Raw genomic sequence first — 20,408 nt, 5'->3', positions numbered from 1 at the left:
TGCCTATGAGTTTCCTGCTCTGCTGAAATTAAATTAAATGCTGAGAATGATTTTTATTAAAGTGCGATCAGAGGTGTGCACTGACCTTTAGAATGTAGGAAATGAGATTCTCATTGTTATGAATGAGATTATGTGGAAGCTGAGTGTGGGGAAAAAAAGCCTGGGCCCGCATTGATTCCATTGTTGGCTGACAGTTTCTTTGTATATAGCAGAGGGAGGTTTCAATATAATCAAATCCACACTGTGCCTGTTGGCTATTAAATGGACTGATACACAAATATGGACACACAGGCACTCACATAAATGCAGATTGACTTGCACACACTTGAACGCACGCATATCTTGCAGATCTTGTAAAAAAAGAGCTGTAAAAGCCTCTCCAGAAACGTGTTGCTCTTTAACAAAAGCATGGCAAGCCCAGTGGAAAATGTTAGTTTGCTCCCTAGACGAGGTGTGAAGTGCGAGCAGGCGGCCGGCCCCACAGGTGGCCCAGCCCTAACACCTGTTGTGTGAATCCTCTGTGGGAGGGTGTGAGCTTTGCCTACCTTGCAGGTCCCAGTGGAAAAACCACACCCATGCTATACTGTGGCACGTGCCCATTTGTGTGCCCACACGGCTCCCCCGTTTCGTGCGTGGGAGTTAGACGTGATGCCCAGATTGTGTCCCCTTTGTGCCCACCGGAAACACTCAGCTGCCCCTGGCATCAGCCGAGCGGATTTTCCGATCTCCTATCCGGGTCTCAGATGCTCTTCTAATCTGTTAGTATCTATTTTTACCCATCAAAGCTGCAGCAGCCCTTCTCTATCCCAAACTCTGCCACCCCAATGCCAACCTTTCCCTCCAGGGTGGGCACGGCTGATGGGTCGCCAGCCATTGGCTGCAATTAGTGCACAGTCAGGCAGGAATCCCCTACCAACTCCATTACATCCCTCTTCACAGCCACTTCCTGATCTGAGGCTACCAGACACACTACAACACACTTGCTTTCCATTTTAAGCCTTTTTATAAATGGCACTCCTGCAGTGTTGTGGAATAATGGGGTCGGGTACAGAGCACCTTTCACAGTGCTTGAATCACTCTACTGTGCAAACTCGGTCTATTCAAGTACAATGGCGGCCAAGGGAATGCACATTTGAATTGTACCTGTTCACATTTGGCGCTTGGATTAAGTTAAAGTTCTATTTGTAAAACGATGGCCATTGGCGAGTTGATGAGTTAGCATTTAGCCTTTCCTGTAATGATGATAGAAAATTTGAAACCTGAAGTTTCTGACTCTTCTTACAGTGCATAGCTGTTCGACAAGAAATTACAAAAGCTGCCAATCTTCAGAGATCCCGCAGTGATACACGGAGATAGAAGCAGTTCTTAATCCCAGGTTTATTTCTTCTTCAACAAGGGCTGCAATGTGCCTTGCATGCCAATGCAGTCGTGACCACTGCTGTGGAGGCGATGATGGCATGTGGCAGAGAAGTAACTGTTTCTCACCTCCTAATAAAAGAGACTCCTTTTTAATCTTTTCAATTTGATTGCATTCCAAAACAGGCCTGTCTGCCCATCTGTCTCTCTTAAAGAAGCCTCCTAAAGGGATTTTAATCATCTGACTCTGGGCTTCTCAGGCAAATAGCTACATCTCTCTTTTTCTCTCTCACACACACACCCGCGCAAACAATTTCCAATTTTCTTTCTTGTACTCACTGTCATAGTCTCACTTGTCTTTTCCTTCTCTCTGACACACCATATCGTCACAGCTTCATTGTGCCATATCTGTGCCGCCATTAGGCCCTTCAGTCGCTCTTCAAGTCCCCCTCAGACACATAAAATTCCCCCAACCCTGTCCCTATTAATCCACATGGCTCTAAATTCTTTATTTCCCTTCAAAGGGACAACGCGAGCCGTGACATCAATCACGGAAAGCGAATATTTAGCTGGCGCTAATTTCCACCAATAGCCTGGAGACAGGCTTAGCTGACAAAACTCATTCCTGCGCTGAACAAAACTGCTTGTGTTGAAACCTCCCCTCCCCCTGATCCCTCCTGCCTTCTGCACAGGCAAAAACAGCATTACAATAAACACAGTTAGCGCTTCTGTTACTCCCCCTTGATTTAGGCTTATCAAATGAATGTGCACCATAGAGGGATACCCTTTGACAATACATAATGGCTCCATTCTGCATGAAATGGTTTGGTAATACCAGTCGAGTGTGGCAAACGGTTTTACCCGGTGCCACTACAAGAACAGCTGCTGTGTTCTTAGCTGGGCAAGCGCACCACACTGCTTCACTCTTGAGGTTGTTTGAATCGGGTGAGTGGTTTCTTTTTGCTGGTTCCCAGACCTCATTCACAGTCCTTAGTTTCTCACTAAGTTCTGTTTGAATGAGTGCACATTCACCACAAGATGGGTCTTATAAACCATTTGACCTGTTTCCTCACTCCTCTGTGAGTGAGCGGGAAAAAACCCTGAGTGGATTCTGATGTTGCCCTAATGGAGGGGGATGGGGAAAGTGGGGGGCATTTTGAGGGCACCCATTTGTGTGGCTTAGAGGGGCCCCTTGTGCTACCGCTATATTCCCGCCCCTTATACCCAGGACCCTTCACCTCCTGCTGTATCCCCCAGCACAGCTGAACCCATGCCAGTCAATCAGGTTATCCCAGATGAATCACTGCATCCAACACAATACCCCCTACCCCCATATTACAGCTACTCCCAATGTTAATGCCTGACTGACATCTCGAGAGTGGCAACAGAGGGATATGTTGGGCATTAAGCCAATTTGTGCAAGTGGGAAAAGACAGCTAACTCACAAGCCTGTGGCGATTTAACATTGTTATATGACCAGTGGGGACATGGAATATTGAGCACCCATATTGGCCTCATATTGCAGGTGGATTGTGTCAGATGTTGATGTGCGCACTGACAGGCATTAAACTTCATTGATTTTGAGCATTAAGTAGGCCTCTCTAGTCTCTGAATCAAACTGAGTTTGCATGTGGAAGAAGGGAAGGAGAACTGTAGAGCCATCGATTGGTGTGAGATTTCCAAAAGCCAAATGAATGGTTCTTGAAGAGGTTAAGAAAGAGGAACACATAAGGATGTTCCTGCTAGATTTGATTTATAGATTTCTGTATCTGTTATAAAACCAGTTGAACTCCCACCCCCAACTGCTTATTCCACCTGTGCAGGGTGGAAAAAGTGTCAACATGGGAGATTTGCTCGTAAAGAACATAATCTTTTAATCTGAGGACAAAGAGTCCTATCCCGTTGCTTTTGTCTAAATGTCTAAATCAGCTATCAGGTGTTTTGGGCCTTAATGAGAGTTGAACCCAAGCTGATTGTTTCCTCGCAGTCACAAAAGCCTTGTTCACCTTAATTGGCTTTGATTGGTCCATAAACTATCACCCTTAGCCTCTTTTACTTAGTGGCCAAATTAACTCCTTACAGCCTGATTTAGCAGTATTTGATGAGGGTGGATGCTCTTTATATGTCTGTGCAGGTTCTCAGTCAACCAGGTCATGCAATTCTTAATGAAAAACAACTTTTTTTGTGGTTTGTGATGTTTCACCTCTCATCCAAGGGCCTCTTCAGTTCTACTAACTGAAAAATAAAAATAAAAAGTTTTTGATTATGAAACAAAGAAGTCACATCAGTTCTTATGACTCCATCTTGTTCGTTCCAGCATTATGGTACCAGCACTGGATGTCTCCACATGACCCACTGGTTCATTCATTATTTAGAGCCTTCTCCACTAGCCTCATTGTATTAAAGGCGTATGATTTGAATAGGAAGTAGCGTCCTGAACCCAGGCATGTGATGTGTGTTCCTCTGTCATTGTATGTTTCTGTGGGCTTCATCGGTCTGTCTCAGCAAGCCAGGGGGCTGAAAGAGAATTTCCATTTTATGAATATTTAATGCATAATAAAGTTTTCAATTTTATTCTATTCTTTAACCCATAGGGCTAAAGAATGTCACAAAGCCAACCCTCAAGGACAGAGCACAAATTGGAGGTAGTTGATTTGTTGGAGAAATTACAAATATAGTTAACACCTGCCTCAGAAATCATCCAGTAAAAATACACACAGAAACATTTGGAGTAGTTTATAACTATATCCTACAAGGTTTTTATAGTGTCCCTGTTTCCCACATCAAACTCCCCTTACTTTTTGCTACTATAGGATCATAGCATATCCAAGCTGCCTGCTGTGTATGTGGTAACCTGGCATAGCTCTGTGTGAGACACCCAGCTGGGAGTGCCCCTGAATCAACTTGGGATTAGCCCAGGATTGTCTGGGATTACTCGGGGATGGAGAGGGATTAGCAGTGACTGCCTGTTTCAGGGGCGTGAGGGCCAGAGGCTGGTCAAATTGCCCCTGACTCAGAGAACAGGAGGCAGACAGAACCACACCCACCATGAAACCACCTGCAACCTTTGTAATCTTAAATTCTAGCACACACACAAATACGTGCAAACAGGATGACAGCATAAAACATGTGGTAGAAAACTATCGAAAGCCAGCAGCCAGTAATGATGATGATGCTGTTGCTGGCCACCATCCGAAATCTCTCAAATCTCTCTAGCAGGTGGATTCATCAGATAAAGAGGGTTTGGGATGATGACAAATCCCTCCAAGTTCAATGGGGCTGCTCTTCCCTCATACGGGGATAAATCGAGATTTGAATCAGACAGGTCACACAGAGTTGTGGCATGAAGTGGTTCAGCTCTCTGAAAGATGCCTCATTTACCACCGGCCGCGATGGAAAGGCATGAATGCTTACATATGTTTTAATTCAGGCATGCACCGGACTTGATGGGGGATGATTTGGAGTGGTATGATAGGTGGATGAGCCAGCCAGGGTGAGACAGGGAGTTGGCGCGGCACGTAGAGAAGCCGTCAGAAGCAGGGAGCGGGCATCCCCTGCGGACTTGCACTGCCAAGATGAAAGGCTGTTTAGTGTTGGAGCAGCAGCATCAAACAGCCGCCTCCTCTTGCATCCTTTCCCCCATCCCCCACTCTCCCTCCATTTCTCTCTCTGACTCTCTTGACTCTTACCACAATATGATATAGTTCTGCCATTGCACGTTTACCCGGTTGCCATGGTTACCCAGTTCTGGAGGTGTCACGGCGAGATAACCCAAGGAGGCATTCACAGATCACCTGAATTCAGCTCACCTCCCGTTTATATGTTCACCGTCGCAATTTGATTTGTCTCCCTGCCGTGCAATTCTCTCTGAATACAAATAATGTGCAACATAATGAAGATAGTGGTGTGAGTACCCCTCAGTCCGAAACAATCCATTGTATGTGTATATTTCCAAACTGCAGGAGATGCTTTTTGATTTGATATTGTCCTGCTTGAGCATCTAAATTATTTATGCAGCACAAACAGCAGAATTATAACAACAGATTCCCTGACACTCGGAAATCGTTATTATTCACCAACCCTTGAGATATAAATGATTTAAAAAAAGAAACTATATCCTTTGAATGACCGAGTCACTGGCTAACCCCAACCCATGCCAGTGTAGAGGATAATGGGAAAGTAATTGGTGGCACACTGTATAATTGAAGGCATAGAGATTGAAGGTAGAAGTGGGAAATGACTTGCGTTCAAAGAAGTGTGTAAAATAGGAAAAAGGAAAATTGAGACAAGTTGAAATATGAAGCATTTAGTGAGAAAAAAGAAATACAGGACTGTGATAAAGAGAGAACAAGGGAGGGAAAGGGAGATAGGTAGTGAAGGTCTGTCAGAGGGTGAGATACATCCATTAGCCCTCCTTCCTCCAGGCTCAATCTTGCGATACATCCCCCCATTCAACCTACGTGAAGGAAAGAGACAGAGCTGGCACTAAGCCAGGCTGGCACCAACTTCAAATATACAGTACAGCTAACCTCAGTGGTTTACATCAGGACAGCTAAAAGCATAAGTAGAGGAGGACAGATGGATTGATGGAAATGAAAGTGGGAGGATTGACGTACATAGGGAGAATGTCTAAAGTCTGAGTCTTCGGTCATTTCAGGTGGGATAAGACTGACAGGGTGTCGCTTTATGCCAGCTGTAGCTGTTATTTGAGCATGTTTGTGCTTTTCAGTGAGCTCTAAATTTCCTGATTTTAGTTGACTCTGGTTTTGTGCATCTAATATTGGGAACAGAAGCGACCTGATAATTTAGGACAATTTTCTGTGACTCATCATGTGTGGACCGGATGGTTTATATGCAATACTGACAGCTGTGCTTGTGGTTAGGGTTTTCTTGAACGTTGACTTTAATACTTGATGTAATAAAAACAATCTTATTTTCATGTAGAACTTTTTAATCTAAATCTTATGCACATTTCCCTTATTTGAAATGTTTACATTTTTACATAAATAGTAATTGAAATGACATACATTATATTACAGTTTAGTTTTATATTTTTCTTTCTCTTTTATCTTTCTGCAGAACTCAATCCGACACAACCTGTCCCTTCACACACGCTTCATCCGGGTGCAGAATGAGGGTACAGGGAAGAGTTCCTGGTGGATGCTCAATCCAGATGGAGGAAAAATGGGCAAAGCCCCGCGGAGACGAGCAGTCTCTATGGACAACAGCACAAAATACCTAAAAAGCAAAGGCCGGATCAGAGGCAAGAGGGTTGGCCGCCCTGGGATTGGAGCTGGGTCTGCTAGTGTGGGGCTCCAGAGCTCCCCTGATCATGGCAGCCCTTCACGGAAAGGCCTCCAAGGAGCCGGAGGTGCATCTGGAACAGATGGAGAGTTTGATGCTTGGACAGACCTCCATTCCAGGGCTAGTTCATCAGCGTCTACCCTTAGTGGGCGTTTGTCACCCATCCTCGCAGAGGGAGAACCAGAGGAACCAGAGGAGGGCGGCCTGTCCTGTTCCACCTCCCCTCACCTCTACCCGTCGCCAACTAGTGCACGCTCTCCATCCATGGGTGCTGGAAATCACTGTCCTCCTCTTGAGCAGCTGCCTCAGCTGGCTAACCTGACGGGTGCCATCAGTCTGGATGAGCAGATGATGGAGGATGGTTATCATCATCATCGTTCACAGCAGCAGCAACACCAGCAGCATCAAGCTATTGGCAGACATAAGCACCAAACTGCTGTCTATCACTACAACTCTGGAGTGAAAGGACAGGGCTCCTATGGTTCAAGTGTCTATGGGGCAACAGGCATGGGGATGCTGCGTCACCACTCACCCATGCAGACCATTCAGGAGAACAAACCAGCCAGTTTCTCTGGAACCATGCGGGCATACTCAAGCACTAATGCCCTTCAGAGTCTGCTAACAGGGGGTCCAGCTGGACAGCAATACTGTCCCAAGGACATGATGCTTGGACAGGAGAGGGAAAGCCATTCTCTGATGAATCAAGCTACAAATGGAGTTGGATCCAACCATCACAGCCACCACCCTGGCCTCCACAATGGCCACAGCCACAATGGACTGCATAGTCACAGCTCAGCTCATAGCCATAACAGAACTCACAGCCATACTCCCAGTCATAATCACAACAATGTAACCAACCACAACTCACCTCACAGCCTCACTCACAATGGTCACAGCCTCAGCCAGAGCCATAACCACACACCACCCCGGGCTGCTGCCCTGACCCCACGTGGCAGCAGCAATCAGTTGCAGGCCTACAACCACAAAGCTCCTTACCTGTACAGCCCCCCGTCACATGCCCACCTTCCTGCTTCTACCACCCTGCCCCCAAATCCAGCAGGTATGCTCGGCATGCCCCAGGACTCGTGTCATGTTGCCACAGCTCCCCACCCACGTCACAACCATTACCCAGACCCACAACACCAAGGCATGAGTAATGGACCGTATCACCATGGCCTCGCGATGGGCAGTGGTACCACTGGTAGCAACTACCATGGCTATCACCAACCTCACCCCCATGAGAGACTACCAGCTGACCTGGACATTGACATGTTCCATGGCAGCTTAGACTGCGATGTGGAGTCCATCCTCCTCCATGATATCATGGACTCTGGGGAGGAGATGGACTTTAACTTTGACTGCTCCTTAGCCCAAGGTGTGGGCATCGGCATGGGTATGGGAATGGGTGTGACTATGGGTATGGGTATGGGAATGAGTGGACTGGCTGGTCCACAGCAAGCCCATAGCAACCAGAGCTGGGTGCCTGGGTAAAGTCAAGAACAACACGTCTAACCCTCAGAAAGAACGACCCTCCTCATGAAGCACTGTGCTCAACTGTGACATTCCTGATTTGACACAAAGACTATAGGATCCACACTCCCATGTCTCTTTGTTGTCTTGACAATTCCACTGTCATCCCCCCTCCCCCATTTTTTTAAAAGATCCCCCTCTAGTTCATGTCACATTAAGTTTTTCCTCAAATCAGCTATACTGTGATGACAATCTCTCAGCTGTGCTTGCCCAACATCGCTTCTCATCTGCCATGAGAACTGAACTCTGAATGCACTTTATTGCAAGTGGGTCACATCTCACGGTGTAATGCCTTCACAGAGCAGCTCAGGCAGAGCTTGGCATGTTTTGTAAGGTGGCTTCAGTATTTGACAAGAACAAATGAGGAATAACAAGCCCTGCTAATAAAGTGTCAGATTTATGAACTGATAAAATTGGAGTCGTTTGCTTATATACTGTCATTTTTAAAGGTCGGGAGAACTGTTTTTGACAGAAAAATTTCTCAGTTACATGTGATTGGAGCCCTGAGTTTTCAAATGTAGTGATACCTTAAGATCATAGGCATTTCTTATGACTTATTTATACCTCATTTTAATATATTATTTAATGCAATATCCCTCAAGACTGGCTGAAATTCAATTGTACACTAGACTTAAACAGAGGTCCGATCAGAAGCCAGTTCATCATTTGAAAGACATTCACATTCACTCGATCATAAGCTCCACGTAATTATCTTACATCAGCAGCCCTGTTGTTTATAGCTATAGTCTTGCGCTTTGACTTTTCTCTCGGATGCAACATTTTGTTGTTCGGCTTCTTCGCTATTGGTTCGAGAATATTGTCATCGTGTCGTTAAATGGATTCTATCATTAGTGGCCAGCGCGCAATTTGGTGAATTAAAATGTCATATCACCTTGTCTCACCTGGGCCTCTTCTGCTAGTCTCCCTCTCTCTCCTTCTCTGTCTCCGTCTGCGAGTGGAGACAAAGTGACCATTCCTCACACCAAGCCATTAATGTAGGTTGATTGAAATTCAGCATCTTGCTTTTAATCTCCAAAGTGATGCGGCAGCGATGTGTCATTATTGAGAGGCTAACGTGTTGTCCTCCCATCTCTCACCTCGGCTGCCCGGGCCACCTCTTGCTTCTCCAGCTTAATGCGCCAAGAAAGTGAGACAAAATGGTGATTAACGCCAAGTCACTCTGCCTGCTGTCCTGCTCTGAGAAGGGCCAATGTCACTGGCCACATGCCTGCTCAAAATGGGTAAACAAAAAGAAAAGACGGAGACAAGGATAGAACAAAAGCCTGTTGTTGCAGTGGGATCAATCATCAGCCTTAGTTTCCATTCCTCTTGGATGTGTGCGTCTCAAAACAGGTCATGTACTCCTATTGTAAATCGTTTCCATTGTCTCCATTTAGTTCCCATGTTTTCAGTGCTTATACCCTGCGCTTCAAATACTCAAACAGGTGAAAAGGGGGATGTTTAAGGAGAAAACAATCAGCCAATCTCAGTGGCATGAGTCTGTGTCTGATAGGGTTGGAATGCTTCACAGCCATCCACATCCACTTTTTGTGTGTTTATTCTGTTGTCTTGTAGTTGTTGTTGTACTGTTGAAATTGTAAGGACTGATGAAGACAGTGCTGAAATATCCATAGTGTAAGGGTGGAATCCACTGGTGAAATTATTTTGGTAGCGCAGTATGACCTTCCAAAGCTTCAACAGCGTGCACCCCTCCCGTATGTGCTGTGCTCTGCTCAGTTGTTCCTGCGTTTGTGAGTGGGGGAGTCTGCAGTTAATTTCTCACTGGCCTTGAGAGAGAGAAGAAAAGAGGACACCCCTATTCTCTAATTCCCTCAAGGAGACTCTCCGCACTGGGTCTGTACAAAGTACGGCACACAAAGGAAAAGAAGGAGTGCAGGGGTGGGGGTGGGGGGGTTATTGTTAGAGCCAAAGGTCAAGCATGGCATAGACTATCAGACCCATTATTGAGGTAAATACCTTTATTTCAGGGCTTTTAGCGCACTGGTTCCATTTAATCTCTGAGCGGAAAATGCGTGAAATTTTATAAGCAACTGGGCCTCACAAAGCGGTTATGTTATATCCTATGCTACAGACGTTTATCAATGCCCTGCTATTGGAAAGATAGCTATATATGATGTCTAATTTTCCTCTATTTATTTATGAAAGAGATTGGTCTTTGTCACTCCTAAATGTGGTAATCGTTTGAGTCAACGCCTGTCCCTTCCTCTTTTTGTCTGTTTTTTAAGATGTCACTCCCTCTGACCCTTTTACTGACTTTTATTTTGTACAAAATCTATATATTAAAAAAATTGTATAATAGTTTTTAAAATCTCAAAATAATATCAGTTTTGTTGTCTATTTCTTTTTTTAAAAGAATGTATCTCATCATCTGGTGACTGTTAAATAAATGAAATGCGAAGAAAACAATGTCTCTGTTGTCACATTTGTTTAAATATGACCATGTAGAATGATTTTTTTCCCCACAAAAGCACAACAAAGTGACCTTTTCCTTGCAATTTAGTGAGTCTGAAGGGGGATTTTCCTGAGCTACTTCTGTTTGTCAGTTGCTTTTGTGCAGTAACTGACAAGTCGAATATGTGTGAGCTGTTTGCAAACTCATTTTTTTCCTTGTGTTTCCTTATTTTGTTATTAACATACAACTCTTTTCACAATGGGGTGACAACCCCTTTTGGCAGCATTTGACCAGGACACCAAGTCACTGTGTGGGAAGTGGACACCATGAATCAAAAATGTGGGGACAAAATGTAAAATCACAATTGCAGGGAAGCATCACTAGTGCTAGAGAATGGATGAGAAAGCGGGAGATAGGGTGAAGGTGTGTGTGTGTGTGTGTGTGTGTGTGTGTGTGTGTGTGTGTGTGTGTGTGTGTGAGCGAGAGACAGAACGAAAGAGAGAGAGAGAAAGATCGTTCCTGACAGACAAAACAAGGAGGCACCCAGGCAGCCAGACAGAGTTGCCAGGATTGGAGTAATAGGTGTGTGTGCGTGTGTATGTGTGTGTTTGTGTGTCATAATGCTTGTTATGGCCCACAAAGCAGTATAGGTTGGCCACAGCTGTCCTGGTCCCATTGGAGGCGTTTTCACAGGAGGAGTGTGCAGCGCTACAGCGCCATACTGCCAGGCCCCAAGGGAGCCTCTACCTCTACACATACTCTTTTACACACACACACTCTCACACACACAGACACACACAGACATGCACATTCACACACACAAATTTGAAAATACCACAGATTCACACTTTTATACAAAGAAGCACACAGAACAGTTATGAAACCATACACACAGACACATACACACTTAGACAATTCTCACTTAGATGTACAGTTTTAATTGACTCCACTTGGCAGAGCTTCTCTGGAGGGAAAAATGTGAGAAGTAGAGAGAATGAGAAAAATATAGGTGTGGAGGTGAGGAAGTCAGACAGCTTATATAAAAGCTAAATGTGCAAGAAAAAGGAAAAAAAAAAACCACAAAAATTATTTAGTTTTAAAACAGCAGTCCAACACAGTTTGGTAACCTTATAGGATGTTTCATAATTTCACAATTAGCCTAAACTGAGTGTGATTGAGTGTAACTAAGACTGAGAACCTGGCAGAAGGCCAGTGTCTCACTGTTCTCTGCATATCTCCTGAGAGGGATGGCGGCTAGGGCAGACAGGAAGGCAGTCCAGTCCAGGTGCGGCGCCTCGGGGAGGTTCTGCTCTTCTGTTCCTCATTATCAGAGAGGGGGAGAGCGAAACTGTGTTACAGTGTCATTATTCATCCACTCAGGCATCTGGGAGCAGGTCCTTCCTTACTTGGCGTAGTGATATCGTTGTAGAGACCGCCCTTGGAGCTAAAGGCTGGCTGGGGACACTACTAACTGCTAACAGACAGACCCACCCAGGCAAAGCTCCAGGGTAGAGATGTCCTTGAGTGCTTATGAGGATTCAGCACTTCTCACTTTCTGGCTGAGCTGCAAAGTGAAAAAAAAGAAAAAGAAAACTGCTATATCTCCAAAATTCAGTTGGTCACTGAAATGATTAATTTTCCACAAGTGTGAAGTTTTATGCGATGCCTCCAAAATAAGACCTATTATTAGCCACCCCAGCCACATCAATTTTATCATTACCCATTACTAGGACTTCACTTTTCCAAACATGAGTTCAAATTTGTTTGAAAAAAAAAAGGGTCAGTTAATTGATTTATACTTATAACATTTTAGGATGTAGCTAGGTTCCAAAAATACATAAAATGATGCGTAATTAAAAGGTTAAACTGTCTGAAAGTATACAGATTGCATAATGTGTCAATGAATGATCACAAAGACAGGATTAAAACACTGGTGACATCTTGCTGGTCAGTAGTAGTGCTGTCCTGAAGGTGACCAAAGATTGTTCAGCAAAAAAAAAAAAAAAAACACCTCCAAAAGGTCACCAAACCAACGGTGCTGCTTGCAGAGCTGTTAAACTGAGGGGTAAAACTGATGAAAATTTTAAAGCACAAACCATTAAGTTTTGTTAGCATCATGTTTCACCCCAGACAAAGTGAAGAGCAAGGACAGTTGAAAGGTACAGTGATATTTAAAGGAATTAAAAGGAAGCATTTTGTTTGAAACTGTTGGTAAGCTATAGCCAAAAGCAGTCTTTGTGCTCTGTATTTCTATGATCCTTCTGAAAGCTATGATTTGCCCTTAAGTTTAAGCACTACTGTAAGACATTTTAGAGACAACCACCATTCAAAGGATCAAAGGTTTGAGACATGGTCCTTTCTTAAAAAAAAAAAAAAAAGTCGCATTTTTGTCTGTATTGGTTATAGAGAGACAGGAACCAAGAGCAGATCCAACAAGGTCTGCTGAACGCTAATGATTAGGCTATAAGATGCCTCAGTACTCAATGTTTTCACAAGGGGGTGATGCCTGAAAGGTTATAATATGCACTGGAAATGTGTATTAGCTGTTACAAGATGCAAGCAGAGGATCAAAGTGTGTAGTCAAAGAACAGGTGTTCACCAAAAAGAGACCTCTCTGGGGCTGAGCAAAGGCAAAAGGTTAGCATTGTCAGAAGTTCTAAGGAGGTCCTTGGATTTACTACTGAAAGAACAGTTAACAGCTCTGGTGCTGAAGAGACCTGGACAAAAGTAAGACAACATGTTAAAGGTGATAAAGTGGACGTCTTTTAATGCAATAAATAAAAAGTCATTTTAGTCCAGCGTGTCTCACAGAAATCATACAATAATTCACCATTTAGTTTTTAGGCTGTATAAACTACACTGCAGAGGGGTCTTTGCATTACTTGGGATGGCTTCAATTTTCCTCATACCGATGTAAACACACCTTTCAGCACCAGCAAACATTAATAACTTGGATTCAGTTGTTGACTAATGTTGGTCCCTGTATTAAAAGACCTGTCAATCAATTTGGGAGTTTTAATGGGACTTTTCAGTGCTTGTGCTTTTGGCTATGGATCTACTTCTTCTTTTATGTTTCAGCAATAACCACAAAGACTAAATCTGTACAGGTAATGAACTTTTTCTTGAAGTAAGTCTCAAGATCAGATATTTTAGGATATCACAGTGTTGACCACCAAATAAACGGCCTCAAGCTAAAAAAATAAATTGAATAGTGTTCTAAGATATCTCAAGACCAATTATCTTGAAACAGCTTGATAACAGTGTTTATCTTTAATGAGAAACAAATGACATCTCATTCTAAAACAGGATATTGTCTTTTCTAAATTCATTTTGGCAGTGTGCAAACTACTTCAACCGTTGCTTGAAGGCTTGTATAAGAAGTCTGCTGCAGTTTGGAATAAATCCAAAAGGATGAATATGAAACATTGTGTGCATAAGGGGTTCCAGAAGTCTTCAAGTAAAGGTTTAATGTGTGGCTTAGAGAGCTGACAATCTGCATTAAACTTCAAAGTCTAAGATTCCCCTCGCGAGAGTGTCCATAACTAAGATCCTGACTTCCTAAAAGCTACAGGATCCCTATCAAGACTTGCTCACCCCTGATTGCTGTAGGGCATGGGTGGGCTCTGGGTTCAATGATCAGTAAAAAAAAAGTTTAACAGCTACTTTCCAAGTATACTCTTAAAGAGCAAACAAACACACTTGTACATTCATTTCAGGAACACTTACACAAGTTGTCCCATATCGTCATCAAGCTGGATGATCTGTGTTTCCTTGTTTCTGTGCTAATAGACCTTTTAACACAGCAGATACTTTATTTTGTCTTGTCACAGTACGAAAAGAAATAAATTACAGGTGTAATTAATTATGGCTCAGTTTCATTAAGGTTCCCTGTAAGCCATGATAGTGATGCACAAAACCAGGACCGCCACTAAGTCGAGTGCAGCCATTATACTATATACTTCTCCACTTTCGCTATTGTGATTAAAAAGGGAACGTCAGTCTAGTTTGTTAAAATATCTTCCAGTCACTTTCATCATTGGAAATGTGTTTAGTTTGTTGCATGGCCATTCATCTAAAGCTGTACCCATCGTGTAAGCAGAAGACCTACAATCTTACAAAAAGTGCAAATCACTCAAATAATAACAGCAGCTCTCCACTTTGACTCCAATCTCTCTCAAAGGCCACATTGCCATTAGTTATATCTCAAAAATAGCCTCCATAAATTAATTTCAAAGTGCCTTTAAAAATAAAACTGATTATGTAACACGTCAAACATCCCTTGGGTGTCTTAGACTACAGATTTTTTTTTTTGTGATGAAAGGAAAATGACCTACCAGGAAATCCTCCTGTCGCTCTCCTTCACACATTATTAAACCTATCACCGTCCTTAAAACTCCCAACCATCACCCTCCTAACTCTTAGCTCTTGTCCCCATTTTACCCTCTTCCAAGTGCAGAGACAGACAAGACAGATTTAATCAGATGTTTTCTCTTCCCCTCTGCCGTGATCCACTCATCAGGAGTGGGAGACAAGGAGAGCTGTGCGTGTGCAGCAGGGGGGTGACCCAAAGCGATGATGACATAATTAATGGCAAATTAATGCTCCACCTGAGCGCCAACATCACCTCATCTCCCTCTTGTATTTCTTCTCACCTTCACCTCACTATCTCTGGCTTTCCTTCCTCTCTTACTTCGTTATTTCCTGCCAACACACATCGAGCCTGATTCATCCATCCTCCCTCTTCTTCTCCTATCTAACCGCATGCGGCCTAATCTTACACATGGGGGAGCTCATTGCAGCATTGTGCTACTGCGCAGCAACTAGCTTAACTCACTTGCACACAGTAAGGTGTGGAGTGCTAATAGGGAATGGGAGGCGTTGGGGGGGGGGAGGAGGTCTGGCAGAGCGGGGGCCTGATTGGTGTCTCTAATTATGGCTTGATACTAAAGAGTAATTAATGAGTTTGTGGCTGATGGCAGCAGCTTTAGAGCATCAGACTCGATCGCAGAAGATAAGCGCTGTTTCTGCTGAGGCCATGCGAGATCCCAGGGGACAAGCATAGATACAGGCACACAGTCACGCACAGATGCAAACTGTTAATGTATTCATGGAGCATGATGCTGAGGTGATTTCTGGATAAATAACATATCTTACGATGTCCTTTTCTGAACCAATCGCCAAGGAGGAGTGAAAAATTAATGTATGGTACAGCCCTGCTTTAGAGTGGTGGATAGTTGATAGCCTTCAGTTCAAACCAGATGTTGGAAAGCATTTTCAGTGTGCGAAGAACCTCATCACCTGAAGGTCACAAGTTGTAGCCTACCATTTTTATATGATATCATTGCCATTTTAAGCTTATGTTGGCACTATTTGCAAGTGAACATCACATGCAGTACTTTGGGCAAAAAAAGTACAATAAAAACATGGATGGAAGAATCTGCTCCAGTTTATGAGGTTTTGGACTGCTTTTGAATGTTTTTCTGTCTTTTACTTTAAGGCTATAGTGGCATAAACCTGCCCAGATAAAAACTGAATATAATACTCTTTACATTTACAGACTGAATGTGGTGAATAAAAAAGTGTTTATCCAGATACGTAAAACCTGGACTTCAACATCAAATGGACCATTCACACATAGAGGACACCCCACTAGTTCAATGCAGCCCTCAATGCAGTTTGTGTACAAAACATATTCTTGAACTTAAGCTAGAAAACCCCCTCAAGACAAACAAGTCTATTAAATAACTTAGAAGACAAGAAACTAACCCATAAGAATACTAAGACTGGTCTAATAATCATCACATATATTTAGCATGGTTTGGTATGGTAGCTGTGGAGTCTGTGATGTTATGTCTGTTGAAAAATTGCTGTTTACTTACTTATTTATTTATTTCCATCAAATTGATTTGAAGATTTTATTTGTGGTTAACAATTTCCCCCCATTATTGAAACTTGGAAGCATTTTGTTTAGAGCACGTATTTTGTTTTTCTTCCGATAATCTGAAAATCTGCGGCAAAACTAAAATCATGAATTTTGTTATTACTGTTATTCGTTATTCTACTTATAGCTTTGTGAGAGAAAGTTGAGGGAGGCGAGCGATGCTGTGAAGGACAATATCTGTGCTTTTGGCAGTGTGTGTGTGTATTTAGCTGCAGGAGACAAAGACAGAGGAAGCTTAAATATGTGTGTGGTTGTGGGAGACAGGGATAGAGAGAGAGGGAGAGAGAGAGAGAGAAAGAGACAGCGTGCTGAGGAGCGTCTCTAAAACAGGGGCAGCTGTAGTGTAGTTAATGAGGCCTGCAGTCGAAAGCCCAGTGAGCGAGCATGTTGTGTGTGTATGTGTGTCTCGCAGAGAGACAGAGACAGTAAATGTGTGTGTTCTCATGTGAGCGAGGTGAGTTACCCAATGTGCAGTCTTGCTTGACCCTCAGTCATCCTGTCACCTGGAACCAACGGGCCTTGGAGAAGAGAGGGCGGGAGGGAGACTGTGGGGATAAAACAGAGACAGTGAGGAAGAGTTTTTGGGAAAAAAAAAAAAAAAAGGCGGCGCCTCTCAGTCAGCTGAATAACTGGAGCAGACTTTCAGCATGGCTGCTAACAAGCTCTCTGTCTCTCTTCCACTCTCTCCCTTTCTCACCCACAGTTCCCTTTCATTTCTCTCTCTCTCGTTACCCCTTCGTTTCTTTGACCTTTCCAAAGTGGCACTTTAATGAACAGAGAGTGTGCATTCAGTGACCAGGTTACCATAAGAGATGCCTGACAAGAGCTCCTTATTATAAAACCTATGTAAAGAGACAAAGAAAGAGTAAGAGGAAGGCCTCTGGTGAGATAAGCTACCGCTTTTCACAGCTCAACCCCACAGGGAACCGAGCTGACAGGCGATATGAAGCCCGCTGCCTTCATAGGAGCATGCTAGATGCTAACAGCTGCCCCTTCAGTGGCTCCTTAACCTGTTAACGCCAAGTGTATCATAGTCGATACATGAGTTTTTATACGTTTTTGAGACTTCTACGTCGTCAGTGTGATTTGTTTTCCCCTAAAAAACTCAAATAAATTGGAGAAAGTATTTTTAAGCTATAAACTGCAAAAAAAGGCCTCACCTTACTAGCAAATATGATATGATTAAAATATGACACGATTTATTTATTTATTTTTAACAGTGTCACTGGGAAAAAATAAATCTACTTCATGTTATGTAGAGACGCAACTGAGCATTTGCAAAAATATGCTAATTCACGACATGGTTACATGTTTTCACTTATGCTGTTATCATGAATGGAAACTACTGAGTCTGTCTGCTGAATTCTATCAAGCTGTCTTGTTGACAATGCATCCTTTTTTATATATTCATTGTGAATATGGGTTTAAGGGCACTATTCATCACAGAATTATTATTGTCTTTACCAAAAAAAGGAAGAAAAAAAAAGAAACAGAAACTATGCCCTGAGCTGCAGATCCCTAGAAGACTGTAACTGACACTGGCAACAACAAACAAAAAAATACAAATAATACATTTTAAAAAATGTTTTTAGAGTACACTTGTACAGATTTAAACAGTGACGGTCTTTAAGCTGATCTATAATAAGCTCTATATAAATAAATCGCTCATTTATCCATTCATTTCATTGAAATGATTGAACTAATTTTCAGCGTGGAAACTTGGGGAGTCAAATATGGATATCTAACATGTGTAGTTGGTGGATGTTTACTTTTAATTCGGGAAATGTTGAAACATCCTATAGAATAACTAAACATAGTGGAAATGCATATTAGCAAACACACAAACTGGGTATTTCTAGTGACTTTGCCAGTGGAGAGGTCTCTTCAAAACAACAGCGGCACCCCTGGTGTTAGAGGTTCCTGTGTTGGAGATCTGCCATAGGCCTGCCTATCAGGACATGAAATGGGGCCTCTGCAAGCAGAGTGGGTATTCTTGTGGATTTGGAGGGCAGATTTTTTCAGTCTGTGAGAGTAGAGCCCTAACAGGCAATCACAGCAGACGAGGGTGTGTGTATGAGGGCATCCATCATAATATTGTCTACCTAAGGGCCAGTTTCTCACACACTTGAATTACAGGGATAGCACACTGACAGCGGCACACACTGTCACTCACAAACAGGAGCAACACACAGTCATTCCCCACAAGTACCCCTCAGAAACACACATATACCAGTGGGTATACCAATGCCTTTCCATACTGCTTCCACACACCTCCTAGACACACTGCCTCATATGCACCCTTCAGTCACACGCTGTCCGCACACACAAACCTTGCCTTTTGCTATTCCCTGAGCTGGAGCAGCAGCAGCAGCACCAGGCAGGCAGACAGGATACGGTGTCTCGTACAGAGGAGTGCGGTGTGGTGGTGGTGGTGGTGATTCTTTGCTGAGAGGATTGGTCCAGTCTAGACGGAGGCGATAGACATCTCATTAGGCTCTCGCTTGCTCTCTCTCTCCTCTGAAGCACCCGTTGGCTAGCAGCCTGTCCTCACACTGAAGGCCAGAAAAGAGAGGAAAGGAGAGAGAAAGAAGGAGAGGTGGAGGCTTGTATAAGAAGTGGAGGAGAGGAAAGGTTGGAGAGAAAAGGAGACAAGGAGAAAAATTGTAATGGAAAGAAAGGAGGGAGAGGCAGATGAAATGAGGAAGATGGGAGGAGGGAGCAAAGGAGGGGAAATTAGACAATGATAATAGCAATAATAGTCTTGATCCTCCAGGAAGCCCACTCCCAGAGGCTCCTTTTCTCTCTCTCTCTCCTTCTCTTTCTGTCTCTCTCATGCTCTTTCTCTCCTTCAATCCCTCTGCTACCCTCCCTCCTATCTTCCCTCCTGCTGCTGTTTCACTCTTAATTAATTTCTCACTACTCACCAGAGCCCAAAGCTGTAGCTCTCCTCAGCTGGCCTCCGAGACTGCTCTCAGATCAGCACTTCCATTGCCTTGGAGCTACAGCAGCTCATCTCTGCTTATACTTTGTTAGGCCTCAAATTATTGCTGAAGGTAGACCCACTCTGTGACATTGCCACGAGGTATAGATCTACACTTAGATCAGTTTCAGTTGCATAAATTACTGTTAGATCTGGCGCTGTGGCTTTACGGAGGTCAGCTGATGTTCTGTTTAGTGTGTGGCAAATTCAAGTGACCTGAACTCAAATCAGATTGTTTTCCAAGTCTGAACCAGTGCCACCCACCTCATCTGTGTGCCTGACCTGATGCAAAGAAATCCAAACAAATTCCACAAGAAACAAACTTTTACAAAATGCCTCTTAAACTACCTCATTTAGAAACGAAAGCAACTGAATGTTGGTGGATATTAAAGGATTATTCTGCTTAATTATAACTGGGAAATCCTTCTTTTAAGTTAAAATCAAGATTTTACTGAACAACATTGAAATGAGCACTCAGATGGACATACTTTAAAATAAGGCCCGCACCATTCATGGTATACATTGATGATCCCTTGCAGCTCTCTCATCCAAGTTTCTAGATTTTATATGAAGAGATGAAAGTGTCAGGTATTTCATAACAAAGAATTTTGTTTTTAAATGAGACAATGACATCCAGGCAGCACCTGAGCTACAGCTGTGTATGAATGAAAGACAAATTATACGGCGCTTTCTCCTGCTAAGGTTGAGAAGTGTAATCCATGTGCATTTTGCTTTATCATCCTTTTTATCTTTAAGTGCATAAACCCCATGATTAGAATTTGCTAGTGTACTTCTACCACATCTTTCTTACTGACTGCAATAATCAACATTGACTGTGCATGGTGTACTAATTATGCACACATTCAGTTTTTATGTGTAATTTG

General features: G+C 43.2%; 1 protein-coding gene across 1 annotated transcript in view; it reads left to right on the top strand.

Moving 5' to 3' along the window:
- Positions 1 to 10,604, top strand: part of LOC134636595 (forkhead box protein O3) — a 29,118-nt gene extending 18,514 nt beyond the window's left edge. Inside the window, exon 2 of the mRNA XM_063486651.1 lies at positions 6,436 to 10,604. Within this exon, the coding sequence (XP_063342721.1) occupies positions 6,436 to 8,151 (1,716 nt within the window). The 3' untranslated portion in view covers positions 8,152 to 10,604. The remainder of the gene's footprint in view (positions 1 to 6,435) is intronic.
- Positions 10,605 to 20,408: the final 9,804 nt, after the last annotated feature.

This window comes from Pelmatolapia mariae, linkage group LG10_11, assembly GCF_036321145.2.
Source record: "Pelmatolapia mariae isolate MD_Pm_ZW linkage group LG10_11, Pm_UMD_F_2, whole genome shotgun sequence".
NCBI lineage: Eukaryota > Metazoa > Chordata > Actinopteri > Cichliformes > Cichlidae > Pelmatolapia > Pelmatolapia mariae.
Note: the sequence above shows the minus strand (reverse complement) of the source record. Positions and strands in the feature narration are given on the sequence as shown.